General features: G+C 53.7%; 1 protein-coding gene across 7 annotated transcripts in view; it reads left to right on the top strand.

Annotated features, from left to right (window-relative positions):
• Grip2 (glutamate receptor interacting protein 2) overlaps positions 1-15,108 on the top strand; it is an 82,503-nt gene that overhangs the window by 55,481 nt on the left and 11,914 nt on the right. For 5 of the 7 annotated variants that reach the window (XR_003956197.1, XM_006506104.2, XM_006506102.3 and 2 more), the window contains exons 2-20: positions 30-110; positions 331-466; positions 1,145-1,290; positions 1,921-2,007; positions 2,718-2,793; positions 3,644-3,789; positions 4,503-4,650; positions 4,735-4,904; positions 5,569-5,691; positions 6,015-6,158; positions 7,957-8,143; positions 8,505-8,650; positions 9,259-9,339; positions 9,573-9,639; positions 9,730-9,875; positions 10,965-11,109; positions 12,990-13,129; positions 13,613-13,792; positions 14,513-14,681. Coding sequence is in view for 5 of the 7 variants with exons in the window: in XM_006506104.2 (XP_006506167.1) it covers positions 30-110; positions 331-466; positions 1,145-1,290; positions 1,921-2,007; positions 2,718-2,793; positions 3,644-3,789; positions 4,503-4,650; positions 4,735-4,904; positions 5,569-5,691; positions 6,015-6,158; positions 7,957-8,143; positions 8,505-8,650; positions 9,259-9,339; positions 9,573-9,639; positions 9,730-9,875; positions 10,965-11,109; positions 12,990-13,129; positions 13,613-13,792; positions 14,513-14,681 (2,518 nt within the window). In the remaining 2 variants the exon portion in view is untranslated. Of the gene's footprint in view, positions 1-29; positions 111-330; positions 467-1,144; positions 1,291-1,920; positions 2,008-2,717; positions 2,794-3,643; positions 3,790-4,502; positions 4,651-4,734; positions 4,905-5,568; positions 5,692-6,014; positions 6,159-7,956; positions 8,144-8,504; positions 8,651-9,258; positions 9,340-9,550; positions 9,640-9,729; positions 9,876-10,964; positions 11,110-12,989; positions 13,130-13,612; positions 13,793-14,512; positions 14,682-15,108 lie in introns of all 7 variants that reach the window. The other 2 variants (XR_003956198.1, XM_011241351.2) reach the window with 2 other exon arrangements.

The raw sequence follows: 15,108 nt of genomic DNA, 5'->3' as shown, positions 1-15,108 counted from the left end.
TGATTCCAGTTTCTACCTTTCTCCCACAGATGATGGGCCTTACTCAAAAGGGGGGAAGGACACAGCGGGGGCCGACGGGGCTCTGGTATGCCGCCGCCAGAGCATTCCAGGTATAGTGGAACATGCTTGGCCTTGATCTCTGCCCCAAGAGTTCTAGTGACTCGTGACGTAGCGGCACTGCCATGGACTGTGCCCTCAGTGTGGTGCCCTCCTGGTGGAGGGTGATGCCACCCAGCATAAAGTGGCAGAATGCCGACCTCCCTGTCCTAGCCTCCCCAGTCTTGGCCCCAGAATGGACGCTTACCTGCTCATCCTCCTGTCTGCCCACAGAGGAGTTCCGGGGCATCACCATGGTGGAGTTGATCAAACGTGAGGGCAGCACTCTGGGCCTGACCATCTCCGGAGGGACTGACAAGGACGGGAAGCCCAGAGTCTCCAACCTGAGACCTGGGGGCCTGGCAGCCAGGTAAGACATGTGGGGTGGTAGATGGGCATCGGAAGGGGACAGATAAGTGCGGGGAGCTTGATGTCTGCCACAGGGCATCCTCTAACAAATGCTGATTCAAGGGCCAGCCTCTTTTCCTTCTCCTCCCCTGTGGCCGCAGCACCCCACCCAGGCAAGGCCATGTACCCTTCCATGTCATTCCCTCTGTCCCCAGGGCACCCTCCTGGCAGACTCTCTATTCATTCCCTCCACATGCAACACCGAAGCCACTGCCTCCAGAAAGCCCTCCAGGGCTTCCAACTAAGGTAGTGCTCTGTACATACTGTCCTGGATGTTCCTCTTAGACAACAAGGGCTGAAAGTTGGTCTAAGTGTCCAGATGAACTGATCAGAAGGGCTCCAGAGGGAAGAGCACAAGAGAAGAGCAATGGGCAGGCCACCATTGGGTTTGTGCAGGATGGTCAGTGATGTCACCATGATGCTGTCACCAGGCCAGCACAGTGGGACAGGCTGGGGAGTTCTGGGTGTCATACTCAGGCATGGTTGGACAGGTGCTATCTTATCCCTTGCTGTGTGGCCTTGCACAAGGGAAGGACCACTCTGAGTCCCAGCTCTCTGAGTGTCCAGGGAGAGGGTGGTGTGAATGTTGGTACCAGAGGCCAGTGCTGACCCAACTTAGGCTCTGGGTCTCTTGCTTTAGGAGTGATCTACTGAATGTGGGCGACTACATCCGCTCAGTGAACGGGATCCATCTGACCCGCCTCCGACATGACGAGATCATCACACTGCTGAAGAATGTGGGCGAGCGCGTGGTGCTGGAGGTGGAGTATGAGCTGCCCCCGCCCGGTGGGTGCCCTTGGACGGGGAACTCTGACCACTGCCTCAGGCGTGGGGGGACAGAGATGCCTCCCTGCCCGGGGCCTGGGATGGGGTTGGGGAATCACCTAGACAGGGTGGGTGATATCTGGAGGCTGGCCACATATGGTAGAGCATGGTAGACACAGTATGTTGTCAAAAGGTAGTGGTGGGACCCTGTTCATAACCTGTCATCTTGTGTAGCTGGATAGAAAAGGGTCTAGAGACACAGGCTGAGTAACTTGTTTCTTGACCCATTGCTCCCAACCCCACTGCCCTTCACTGAGCACAGTGGCCTAGGATTTCTCCTAGTTCTGAATTTTTCAAAGTTGGTCTAAAGACTTCATTAGAGTGACTGGAAGCAAGCCTGGTCTATCCCTGAGTCTCTCTGTATCCCGTGCTCTGCTGTGGCCCTCTCCCCTGCCTGTGGTGGTCTAGGTTGAGTAGAGATGAGGACCTTCCAGTGCCCCGCCTCCTCTGCCTATATAAAGTAGAGAGAGGTCAGCCATCGCTGTGACTCTGGCTGGTCACTTGGTTCTCCTGGAGTGAGCCTTGGGCACATCTACCAGCAGCACAGAGATGTAGCAGAGAGACTCAAAGGAGGCCTCGATTTCCCTACAGCTCCCGAAAACAACCCAAGGATCATTTCCAAGACGGTGGACGTCTCCCTCTACAAGGAAGGCAACAGCTTTGGCTTTGTCCTCAGAGGTCAGTGTGACAGCTCTCCTTGGAGTTGAGGTGACCAGAATGAGGTCACTGAGGATCCATGTGTGTTCTGCATCACATTGGTGAATGTGACCTAGATTTTGATTAGGACTTTCTCAGAGTATATATTCATCTTCATGTCTCTCTCTGTGCTCATACATGCACATGCATGCGTATTGCGACATTGTGTGTGTGTGTGTGTGTGTGTGTGTGTGTGTGTGTGTGTGTGTGTGTGTAGGGGTCAGAGGACAATGGATAGGAGTCAGTTCTCTCATTTCACTGGGTGGGTTCTGTGTAACAAACTCAGGCCATGAGGCTGGGCAACAAGGATCTTTGCCTGCTGAACCATATCGCACCAGCCCTTGCTTAGCCCTTTAAAGAACACAGGACCACTTAGTCAGACATCAAATGGACAGTTGTGAGGAGCAACGAGGCACGCATGGCTGACGAGAGAACACACAGAGATGATGGATAGCTACAGCAGATGCATGACAAAGTTTGAGTTACCTAGTCACCGGGGCAAAAAGGAAAAGAAAATGAGATCTCAGGAGGAGAGGCTGGCTGTGTGATGTGACCAAGAGAGGATTTGCATTGTGTTTCCTGTCCCTTGTCCCACCTGTGCAGAAGGAGGCTGCCTGGGCTGGTGTTAAGGCCTTGGCTTGCCAGGAGAACCGTGGGTAAGTGACCTCTGCTCCCTGTTGAATTCTGTCCAGGAGGTGCCCATGAGGACCTGCACAAATCCCGCCCATTGGTCCTGACTTACGTGAGACCTGGTGGCCCAGCGGACAGGTGAGTTTGCCTGAGACAGAAGCATCTATGTCCCTGGCCACTTGACAGGTGGAAGCCGTGTGGACACTGCATGGGTATCTGAGGCCCTGGATCTTCACATGGCTTCCCACATGGGAGGTTGAAGCCAGGAGGGGACAACATGCCCTCAGAGAATGGATGGAAGTGGCTAAGAGAGGCCTCAGCTTTAATCTTCCCAGCATCTTTCTGACTTAGCCTGGGCCAAAGGTGCTCTGGGCTCTGTGACTGGCCATCTCTGGCTGGGCCTGTCTATGGAAACCTCTCGTGTCCCAGCTGGGCCAGGAGGACAGGGTGTGGGAAAGGAATATGTCCAGGCCCTGCTTCTGTCTCCTGACCCCTCACCCTTGTTCTCTGAGCAGGAGACTCACTCCTAACCATTTTAAGAGAAGCCTGGACCAGGCTTGTTGTAGATCTAAATTTGGTCTTGGTCTGGGGCCCTGCATGAGTCGCTATTCATAGAACCTCCTGGAATAGCTTTGGCACCTGTCAGGGGCGACATTCCAGGGCAGGGGTTGGGCCCAAACTGGAGCACTGCTGAGTTCTTTCCCAAGCTCATCTGTCACTAGGCCAGAGTCACTATCAGAAAATTGGGTTGGGGACAATGGGAAGGGATTCTACAATGAGCAGACCACCCCTTCTCTGATGCTGTGTGTCCCCAGCCAGGCCGACACCCTATCTGGGCTGTGATGTGAGTGGCCTTGAAGAACACACCCAGCTCAGATATGCTGTGGGTAGAGGGCATCAGAGTTGGCCTTTTACTTACACTCTGTCTGTTCACCCCTGACTCACTCTGTGTGTTCCATCCCTGATTGGGCTTTCATCTCCTTTACAGGGAGGGGTCCTTAAAGGTGGGCGACAGGCTGCTCAGCATAGATGGGATCCCACTGCATGGGGCCAGCCATGCTACTGCAATAGCCACCCTGCAACAGTGTAGCCATGAGGCCCTTTTCCAAGTGGAGTATGATGTGGCCACCCCAGGTATGTTCAGGTCTGAGGGTAAGGGCTGGGGCAAGAAGAGGTCCCTGATCCTCAGTACTATAAAGGCTGTGTGATCTTAGGCCAGTGCTTTAGCCTCTCTGGACCTCTTGACAGTATCAGGCCTCTCCTGATATCACTAGGGGTCAGGCAGGGACAATACAGGTGAAGTGTCTAGTTGAAGAGGGGAAATGTCAATTAGCACACTCCTGTGTATGTATACACACACACACACACACACACACACACACACACACACACACACACACACACACGAGCAATCACTGGCATAGGATCTACCTAGAGTATGAAGTGGAGTGGCAAAGCTTTAGCCAGGATGAATTGTAAGTGCAAATGCCCTGGGGCAGGAGATTTTGACCCAAGAGTGAGGGGCAGCCTGACTGCTACAGATGGCTGAATGGGAAGGAACCAGGACCAAAGGGGTGAAGGTAAAAGCCAGGGGCTGAGGAAGTGACTAGTTGCCTCAGGGAGAGCTGATGTGAGACCAGAATGCTTGGGGTGGAGGTAAGGAATGTTTCTGCAGTACAATGGAGGCCTGGCCTGACTTGCTGATGGCTGAATAGACTGCCTTCCCTCCGTGGCATCATCCCCTTCCTCAGCAGTAAGGGCTAAAGGACAGCAGAGTTAGGCTGGGCAGGACAGCAAGCATCTTTACTTTCCACGAATCTTTATATTTTCCCTCCCCATCATTCCAGACACAGTGGCCAATGCTTCAGGCCCTTTGGTGGTAGAAATAGCCAAGACCCCAGGATCTGCCCTGGGGATCTCTCTCACCACTGGCTCCCACCGGAACAAGCCAGCTATCACTATCGACCGTATCAAGCCAGCTAGCGTGGTGGACAGGTGAGGTGAAGCAGGGCTATGCAGGGCAGAGGCAACCTGTGTCTCTGTCCTCTGGACCAGCCTCTCTGTCCCCCTGTCCCCCAGGAGTGGTGCGCTGCATGCTGGAGACCACATCCTCGCCATCGATGGCACCAGCACAGAACACTGCTCACTGGTCGAGGCTACTAAGCTCCTGGCCAGTGTTACTGAGAAAGTTCGACTGGAGATCTTGCCTTCGCCCCAGAGTCGTCGGCCCCTGAAGCCCCCAGAGGCAGGTAGGCACCTTGGCAAATCTCAAGACCCAAACCTGGCATGGATGGAACAGGGCACCAGAGTTCCAGGACAAAGCCTTAAGCAGGCACACTTGGCAGGGAAACTGAGGCTTCAGAGGCTGTGGGAAGGACTGTGGGAGCCAGATGTTGGGATTTGTTCATTTAGTCTCTGCTAAGGGCCTGGCTCTGCAGGAAGCCTTTGGGATTCTTTCTCAGCCTCCCTACAACTTAAGGAGGCAGCCACTCTCCAGGGCCCATTTAACAGAACCAACAATAGAGACCAGAGCCAGGAATGGGGGTAGCCAATCACTAGGGCCCCATGTGGTTCCATGCTGCCACAGAATTTTAGGGGCCTTGTGGGCACCATATGCCTGCTGTGCCCCTGAAGTTTTTACAGGGGGCTTTTGTGGGTAGCACTCAGCCAAAAACCTCTTGAGTCCAGAGCCAGTTCCCTGAGGGGACTGATTTTCCTGGTTGGCAATGCAGCTGGGGCCTGGTCACGGCTTGGCACAGGATGAGTAGCAGTGCCCATGAGCAGAGCCCATGTTCTGTGCCTTGCTGGCTTGGACAGTGCAAGGATCTTGGGTCTCACCATTGGCTTGTGGGGACTATAGTCATCCGGACAGTCCCAGACACCCAGGCCACTTTCCTCTTCCCACTGCCACAGTGAGAATACAGAGGAGTGAGCAGCTGCACCGCTGGGACCCCTCTGCCCCTTCTTGCCACAGCCCAAGGCCAAGCCACTGCAGGGCACCCACCTGGGCAGCTGGAGGCCCGGACCAGAGCCGATGTAATGTATCTGCTGCTGCAGCAATGCTGCCGTCCTAAAACCCCTTCCTGGTGGGTGGTGTCGGTACATGGGGTGGAAACCAACACAGGATCAAGAGGGGATGCCCTGCATCACTTAGCTCATCCCTAGCGGTCTGTGGAAATCTTGGTCAGTGAGGCTCAGGGGGTGGAGACCTGTGTGAGGTCACACAGTCAAGGACTTAGGTGAAGGGGAGAAGGCATGCCTGTCTGTGTCCCTATGGATATGTGGTTCTCCTCCCCAATCCCTATGCAAGTGACTAGGGCCCTGCTGGGGCTCATGGGGCTGTGCTCTGGTCTCCCCAGCTGTGTCCTCGACTCCCTTCTCCTCACCGACTATGAACCCCGCCTTTCCCTGTGCCAACGCCAGCACCCTGCCCAGAGGACCCATGAGCCCCAGGACAACAGCAGGGAGGAGAAGGCAGCGAAGGAAAGAACACAGGAGCTCTTGTAAGCAGGAAGCCATCTCCGTGGGACACCTGAGAGGCGGAGGATGGGGCTGGGGGTGAGGCTTGGGTAGTGTGGCCACCTGGATATGGTGCACCCTGGGGAGTCCCAGCTGTTACAGAAAGGAGCCTCTGAAGCCAGTGTGTTCAGTGTCTGATGCCTGTCACTAAGGACCACATAAGATCATTTCTGTGATGTGTCCAGGGAAACCCACAGGGACAGAAATAGGTTGAGGACAGATTGCCTGGGGCAAAATGCAGGTTCTGGGGCAATGGGTGAGGAGACAGCGATTCCTTTATTCTTTTTTTGGTTTTGAGACAAAGTCTCGTTATGTGGCCCAGTCTGGCCTAGAATTTAGTCTTTCTGCCTCAGTCTCCTAGCTAGGCTCCTATGGGAGAGGATGGCAGTGTTTTAAGCCATCAATTTATACACTAAGCAGGTGACCAATATTGTTTGGGAACTTCCTATCAAATAAAGCTGTTCCCGGGACCCTCAGTGGTTAAGAGCATTTGCTGCCCTTGCAAAGAATCCAAATTCAGTTCCCAGCACCCATGACAGGCAGATCACAACCACCTGTACCTGCATTTCCAGGGGGAGCTGACACCCTCTTCTGGCCTCAGCTGCAGATACCTGTACTCACAGACACACACACACACACACACACACACACACACACACACACACATGTGCATAATTAAACACAATAAAATAAATCCTAAAAAGAATAAAGCTATTACCAAGGCAAAGAGACATGTAGACTATAGAGCACAGAATATAGCGCTGCCCAATCCAGTTTTGCTCTCCAGTTACCCACATTCAACCGCAATGTGAAAATATTAAATAGACAAATCTGGAAATAGACCATATGCTTTAAATTGAACAGTGTCCTGAGTAGTGTGGGAAAGGCTTACATCTGCCCCACTTGGTCCATCCTGGGATGTGAGCAGCGTGCTTACCCAGTGTATCCATCATGTGCACACTGCTCAACTGTTAGTCATTCTCCATCATCTCTCTTGGTCAGACTGGCTAGAATCTGCTGCCCAGGTGATCTAGACTTCACTGAACAATGTCCGGAGCAATGGTCACGGGGCTGGAGATGTAGCTCAGACAGGAGATTGCTTCTCCAGTGTATATGAAATCCCGAGTTTTACCCTTAGCACCAAATAAATGAGCAAAGTGATACCTGCCTGTAATGCAGCATCCAACAACCCTGTAATAGGGAGGAAGGAAGGTCAGAAGTTCAAGGTCATGCTCAGCTGCACAGAAAGATCAAGGCCAGTCTGAGAGCCTGTTTCAAAACTAAACAAAGGGTGCTACAATATTGATTCTGGTGATTTTATGAGAACACACCGGTATAATAGTTACATCTCATCAAGCTACAGTTAATGTCTCTCTTCCCCAGGGTTGTTTGTAGATGAAACTTCATCATAGGGCTGTATGATTAGGGTATCTGTAGGCTTTGTGTGGTACTATCTGTGGTTTCAGGCATTTCCTGGGGTCTGGAAATACATGCCCTATGGATGGAGGTGGGGGTCTGTAATATAATAAATAACACAGGCACCTAGAATCTCTTGTCTTACAAAATAACAGTCCCTAATGCTGTCTCTCTTAGCCACGGCTTATGCAGGGTAGATGCCATCATGGCCCTGTACAGACAAAGGAACTCAGGCCCATCCTAGGTGGTTCCGGGACTCCTGCTCACCTGCCTCTCTGGCTCCCAGACCTCGTGAGGACTCTTAGTGGGCACCCCTGGAAAGCCTCACCAGGGTTCATCTGAGTATGAAACCCTCCTGTCCCACAGTGTCACTGGCCTCCAGCACGGTAGGGCCCGGCGGGCAGATTGTTCATACGGAGACCACGGAAGTTGTGCTCTGTGGAGATCCTCTCAGTGGCTTCGGCCTTCAGCTGCAAGGAGGCATCTTTGCCACCGAGACCCTGTCCTCCCCACCCTTGGTGCGATTTATTGAACCTGACAGCCCCGCTGAGAGGTGAGTCTACTGCTTCCGTGGGCCTACAATCTTTGGAGCTCTAGTCCAGTGGGAAAACTGAGCCACAACTATGGGTCCCAGCTTCATAAATATACCTTACTTAATCAGCATATTGGCCCCATCATCAGCCCCAGAATTACACAGTATGAAAACCCTGTCTGCCTGTACTCAGAGGACTCTGTGTGTCTTGTGAGGACAATGGTACCATCCCCAGTGATTAGATAGAAACTGAGACCCAGCCAGGTCTTAGCTGGGGACAGGACTGAGTTCAGAGACCAGGAGCTGAGAGTAAGCCCCCACTTCTCCCCCACCTGAGGTTCTAGTCACCGGCTTCTTCTCTCCACCGGGCTCTGGGGGTTAGGTGTGGTCTGCTGCAGGTGGGGGACCGAGTCCTAGCCATCAATGGCATTGCCACTGAGGATGGGACCATGGAGGAAGCCAACCAGCTGTTGCGGGATGCTGCGCTGGCCCGCAAAGTTGTTTTGGAGATCGAGTTTGATGTGGCAGGTGAGTGGGCCACCCAGCTACACACACTCTGGGACCCTGCCCCTCCCTGCTTGGTGCTCCCTGGGACTTTGCACCAGCCTAAGTCCTGCATAGGGATGAGGGAGTACCACACAGGAATCAGGAAGCAGGAGGACTTAAAGTGGATTGATTTCATGCAGCAGGGACTCCAGGCAGAAGAAGTCAGGGTGCTGATCCTGGGAGTCCCATATGAGAATGTCTGGATAGGAAACAGCCTCCCTCTGCCCTCGGCTTCCCCATCTGTCAAATAGTAGAGACCAGAGGTGTGGTATGAATTAGAGACAAGTTGTAGAAATGCCTGGATCCAAATGGGTCACGTTTTGCTACAGCCTTCCCCCCCCCCCCCCCGCACTGGCCAGTAGTCTCCAGCTCTGGCCTCCACCCAGCACTCAGCTGTTTAGAGCCAATTTGTCAGCCTTCTCGGCCTCAGCCTTCCTCCTCCGTGAGTTGGAAGCAGCGGGGTGGGGTGATTGGATCATTACTCTCTGAGATTGCCTCCTTCCTAACCCAAGAGAAGCCACGGCGGGTGCTAGATGCAGATCTCCGAGCTCTTCTGGAGCCTTGAGTCACCCAGGGCTGTTGGTTTACAGAGTCTGTCATCCCAAGCAGTGGAACCTTCCACGTGAAGTTACCCAAAAGACGCGGTGTGGAGCTGGGCATCACCATTAGCTGTAAGTCCCCTTGTTGTTCTACCTGCTTCATCTTACTACATCTCCACAATGGGATGCAGACCTATTTTATAGAAGGAAAACTGATGCACATAGAGGTGAGCTGATTTGCTCATATTGCCCACCCCCAAGTGAGGAAGAAATAGGACCAGGAGCCAGTAGTGTCCTCTCCCGACTCCACCTTAAGCAGGGCCCTTGAAAATTATCTTCACAGCCTGTCTCCCCTGCCCCCACAGCGGCCAGCAGAAAGCGAGGGGAACCCCTGATCATCTCCGACATCAAGAAAGGCAGCGTGGCGCACAGGTGGGGTGCCACACAGGCAGGGGTGTGGCCGTAGGGGTGGGGCAGTGTCCATCTGCATGCGGCTTCTCCATCCCCACCCCACTCATGCAGGACTGGCACCCTCGAGCCAGGCGACAAGCTGCTGGCCATTGACAATATCCGCCTGGACCACTGTCCCATGGAGGATGCCGTGCAGATCCTGCGTCAATGTGAGGACCTGGTGAAGCTGAAGATCCGGAAAGATGAGGACAACTCAGGTATGTGCTTCAGAGACCGTGCCCAGTGGCCAGCTGCTGGGGGAGGCTGGAGGACATGTACAGGAATCCCTGCTTCTCACATCCCCCCCCAGCCCTCTGCTTCAGGGCCCTCTGGAGCCACTACAAGGCTCCCCAGAGTGTGTGATGTTAGCAGGATATCTGATATCTGAGCGGCTGGTGGGTCCCGCCTGCTCTTGCAGGCTGCAGGACTGGCCCTGGCACAACAGAGGCAGGCCTGAACGGGTGAACTGGGAAGGAGAGAAGAAATAGTCAGAAGGGGGTGGTAAGAGGCAGAGTAGAAAGTGGAGTGTGAACCCTATAGTCAAGAGAGAGTCTGTGGCCCTCCCTCTGGAGGAGAAGCCACTGGAGGCCAGCTGCCTTCTCATTCCTCCCCCTCCCTCCCCCTTGTCTCCTGTCCTTCTTTCTTTCCTGATTTAAAAAAGATTTTTTTAAAATTTATTTTGCTTTTACGTGTATGCGTGTTTGTCTGCATGTATGTCAGTGTATCGCCTGCATGCCAGGTGTCCAGGGAGACCAGAAGAAGGAGTCAGATCCCCTGGAAATGGAGTTACAGATGGTTGTAAGCAGACATGTGAATACTGGGAGCTGAACCCTGGTCCTCTGGAAGAGCAGCCAGTGCTCTTAACTCCTGAGCCATCCCTCCAGCCCCTCCTTTCATTCCATCTCCTCCTCCTCTCCTTCTCTCTCCTCTTTTAGCTGTCACTCTTCCTTCCTCTCTGCCTCCTCCCTCTTCCCTCCTCCCTCCCTTCTCTCTCCCTTCTCTTTGCTGTGATTCTTGAGTTGCTGTGGGTGGCATGTGAAATCTGTTTTCAAATCTTGGTTCCATATTCCTGTAATTTTTTGTTTGTTTGTGTTTGTTTGTGTTTTTGTTTTGTTTTTCCTTCCCTTCATGGCATCTGGGCAGCGGGCTGGGAGCCTGAGGTGGCCTCCAGGTCCCCAGGTTGTACCCCGAAAGGCCTGAGCAGGTGTGTTTGAGGGTTCGATGAGGTCACTGGTGTTTGAAGAGTGCTGAGGCTGGGGAGTGCTGCAGCCCACCCCCTCACCCTCAGGCTGCCTGTCCACTTGCAGATGAGCAGGAGAGCTCTGGCGCAGTCAGCTACACAGTGGAACTGAAGCGCTATGGCGGACCACTGGGCATCACCATCTCTGGTACAGAGGAACCTTTTGACCCCATCATTATCTCTGGCCTCACCAAGCGGGGTCTAGCCGAAAGGTAAATCAGAACTCAGTGGGGACAACAGGGAAGGCCTGGGGACCCTCAGGGAGCAGAAGGTGGGCCATGGGACCACACAATCTAGATTATTTTTTTACTTCTTCTCTAGCATTGAACAACTCAAAGATGATCACTTTCTCTCTGAATACCCACTCCCCATCCTTAACATGAATGAATTTTGGTCCAGCCCAGCATCCAGGGTAGAGAAAGTCGGGGAATGGGGGGCATGGATTTGGGGGGAAGGGACCACAGCTAAAGGGTCCAGCCAGGGCAGGATAGCTCACCTTCAGCTGCCTCCCATGGCGGCTGCCCTTAACAATTACCACAGTGAGGACCCTATGTGTCTGAATATCAGGGGTAGTGCTCCATTGCTTGAAACCCACACTGAGGCTTATCCTGGGACCCTGAGGCTGCTGGGCTGACACCTACTCAGAGTGTCTCTGGGGCTGTCCCAGGGAAGGAGCCCTGCGAGGAAGGCATCTTGCCTGCCCCTGGGTTGGATGGACCAAGGTGGGTGAGTCCCAGCTTCTATATCAGCAGTGCAAGGAACCAGGGGTACCAGAAGGGGCGAGTTCCTCTGCACTGCAGGGCATGGCAGTGGCCTGAAGAGCACCCAGCACATCTGCCTAGCCAGGGTCCGGACTCAGGCTGGGCTGCTCCTGGAGCACCCTCTACTGGACTCTAGAGAGAATGCAGGGGCCTCGTGGGCCATGCTGGTTCCAGAGGGCTGCTGTGGTCGGAGGTTCTTCACAGCCTTCCTGGCAGGGCAGCATGGCCCAGAACGACTGCAGTGCGGTCATACTCGCCCTCCAAACCGGCTTTCTATCAGCCACATTCAAAAAGCTAGCTGAGAATAAATGACTCTTAGATATATATGCATTATAACATGTAATCAGTATGCATGTTCTAAAGTTAACAGGCAAAGTAATGGTTTTCGTGATAACGTTTTCATATGTATATGCCACCGTTACACTTGGTTCCTTCTCTCCCGACTCCACGGCCACCCCCTGTCCATCGCCCCTCCCCCCTTTTTCTGACTCCCTTTCCTTCCCTTAAATATCCCCACTCCTGTTCAGGTCTCAAGTATCCATCCATTAGCCTATATTTTTCTGTTTCCCTGATCCCTTAAATCTGATCTTTATCTTATCATCTTTGTAACCCCTCCCTATATATAATTTTAAATCTAGCTTCCACATAAGAGAGAAAGTGATTTGTCTGAGTCTGGCTTATTTGGTTCAACTTGATTACTTCCATCTATTTTCCTTCAAATTTCCCTTTTCTTTCCGAGTACATGACTAAGAGTGGTTGTCCTGACACCCGCTAGGTAGACCAGGCTGAGCTTAAACTCAAAGAAATCTGCCTGCCTCTGCCACCCAAGTGCTGGGATTCAAGGTGTATGCCACCATCTTAGGCATCTCTTTTCAGTTTTTTTGAGAGGCCTCAACAGTGACGATCTTAGAGAGCTCCAGCCTGTGTTACATAGCAAGTGCTGTCTCAGAACAAACAAGGAGGAAGAAGGTGGCCCTGAGTTGAATCAGCAGAGGTATAAAGCACAGAATCCCGAGGAGACATTAAAGTTCTGAGACTGGCATGGATCCCTCACCTCTCTTTCTCTCTCCTCCCTCCCTGGTTCCTTCTCCTCCCACCTCTCTGAGACAGGACCTTATGATCTGCTGTCCCCCCCCCCCAACCCCCGGTCTCTGGAACACTGGGAATACCAGAGCGAACCCACTATGCCTGACTTTGCTTTCTCCTACTGCACAGCTGGAGCCAGCCTGGCCCATGCCTTGGGGCCTCTGCAGGGTATTGAAAGGCAAGACCCACAACCTCTGCGGCCCTGAGCATCTGGGTCTCATTTGTGCTCTCTGGCCACTCCTCAGGACTGGTGCCATCCATGTCGGGGACCGGATACTGGCCATCAACAGCGTGAGCCTCAAGGGCCGGCCCCTGAGTGAGGCCATCCACCTTCTGCAGGTGGCCGGGGAGACGGTCACACTGAAGATCAAGAAGCAGCTAGACCGTGAGCCTTGCCCCTTCCTGGGGTCTTCCTGGCCTACAGAGGAAGGGCAGTCGTGGGTCAGGCTGTGTGCTACCAATGGGGTGGGGGTCCCTGGACCAGCTGAGGAGGAGGCTTAGAGAGAGGAGAGTTGTACCTTGGTGGCACAGTGCAGTATCGGGTACATTCTGGGTCCAAACCATGTTTCTCATCAGTCCCTGTCTCTTCGGGTTCCTGCATGTCCCTGTGCCCTGTATGTGCTACAGTTTACCTGAGTCTTGGGGGCCTTGTTTTAATCTGGGCTTCCTTGCTCTTCACCATATGGCCTATTGATAAGCCTCACAAGCCTCAGTTTTCCCACCTGTGGGATTTACTTACTTGTATGTCCCACGCGCATGGCAGCAGCCAGATTGTCAAGCACCTGGAAGCTCACAGACGTGGGGGAAAGTCGGGCTCACAGGAACTCTGTGTCTCTGAGGTCACAGGTGATACCCCTTCTCTTCCCAGGTCCCCTCCTCCCCCGCCAGTCAGGCAGCCTCAGTGAGGCCAGTGATGTGGATGAGGACCCCCCTGAGGCCCTCAAGGGAGGCTTGCTGGCAACGCGCTTCTCACCTGCTGTACCCAGCGTGGACAGTGCTGTGGAGTCCTGGGGCAGCTCTGCCACAGATGGTGGCTTTGGGGGCACAGGTAACAAAGCAGGGACCTTGGACAGCTTTTGTGAAGATGATGCTACTGCCTGCTCTTCCTGGGACCTCCTCTCCCCGTTAGCCTTTTCCTTCTGAGAGGGTTCCTCAGGGCATCCTGACTAACCCTGTCCTTCACCTGTCCCCCCAGTCCTGTCTTTCCTCTCATGAACTGGGGACAGAACTGCTCTTACTTCTGCTGTCTCTCTCCTTATCCCCATGCCTTGCACACAGTGGGTCTTAAGACATATTTGTTGCACCCAGATGAAGATAAGGCAGACCACGACTGCCTTGCCCATGTGGCTAAGGCCCACTGATGCTGCCCTCTGGCTTGTGGTTGAGGCTCAGGGAGTTAACTTAGAAGCCTCCATGGGTTCTTGGTGGATCGCCACACTGGTTCACAGTTAGGGGCTTTGGCTCTCTCTCTCCCAAGCTCCAGGCAGTATCTTCGGACTCATCCTGGGACTCCTCAGGTAGATCTGGGTCCAGTCAGAAAAGAGGCCCTTTAGCAGGCCTGCCTGTGGAACTGACCGTGGTCCTGGAACCTCACTGTTGACTGATGGATGTTCCTAGGGGCTTGCTAGGGTTACAGGGACTCCTGGGACTCAGTGGTCACTTTGTCCCCAGAAAAAGCACAGATATGCCCACTGGCATCCAGTTGCTGGGAATGAGGGAGGGCAAGACAAGGACAGAGAAGGTCCACGTCCCTCTCTCCATCCGCCAGGCTCCTACACTCCGCAGGTGGCAGTCCGGAGTGTGACTCCCCAGGAGTGGCGTCCTAGCAGACTGAAGAGTAGCCCCCCACCCCTTGAGCCCCGGAGGACGAGCTACACACCGGGTCCCTCTGACGAAAGCTTCCCAGAGGAAGAGGGGGACTGGGAGCCACCAATGAGGTCTGTGGTGGGAACACTTGTGGGGCTGATGGGGGTGGGAGGGGTAGCCAGAAGGTAGCAACACCAGGAGGGGGGAGTTAGGAGGACAGAAGAGCGTTCCTGGCCTGGGGGACGGATCTGGGCTGAGTGTGTCTGGAAAGAATGCACTGTGGAAGGATAGCAGCAGACATGTTCTAGCTGGGCAGCAACCCGACTTGTTCATCCTGGCTTTATGAATAGCTGTCTTCAGAAATACAACACCAGACTCAGAATTTGAACCCAGACCCCTCCTCAGATCAGGTTACATGAAGCATGACTCCCAGTTCACAACCACCAGCCCAGGGTTATGCATGTTGCATGTATGTAGCTGGGCTCATATAGCAGCTAGCTTCCACAGAGTGGGTCCCCACAAGAAACACCTGTGCTGTTCTCCTTAAATGCATAGCTA

Source organism: Mus musculus, chromosome 6 (assembly GCF_000001635.26).
Source record: "Mus musculus strain C57BL/6J chromosome 6, GRCm38.p6 C57BL/6J".
Taxonomy (NCBI): domain Eukaryota; kingdom Metazoa; phylum Chordata; class Mammalia; order Rodentia; family Muridae; genus Mus; species Mus musculus.
This window is presented reverse-complemented; position numbering and strand designations above follow the sequence as displayed.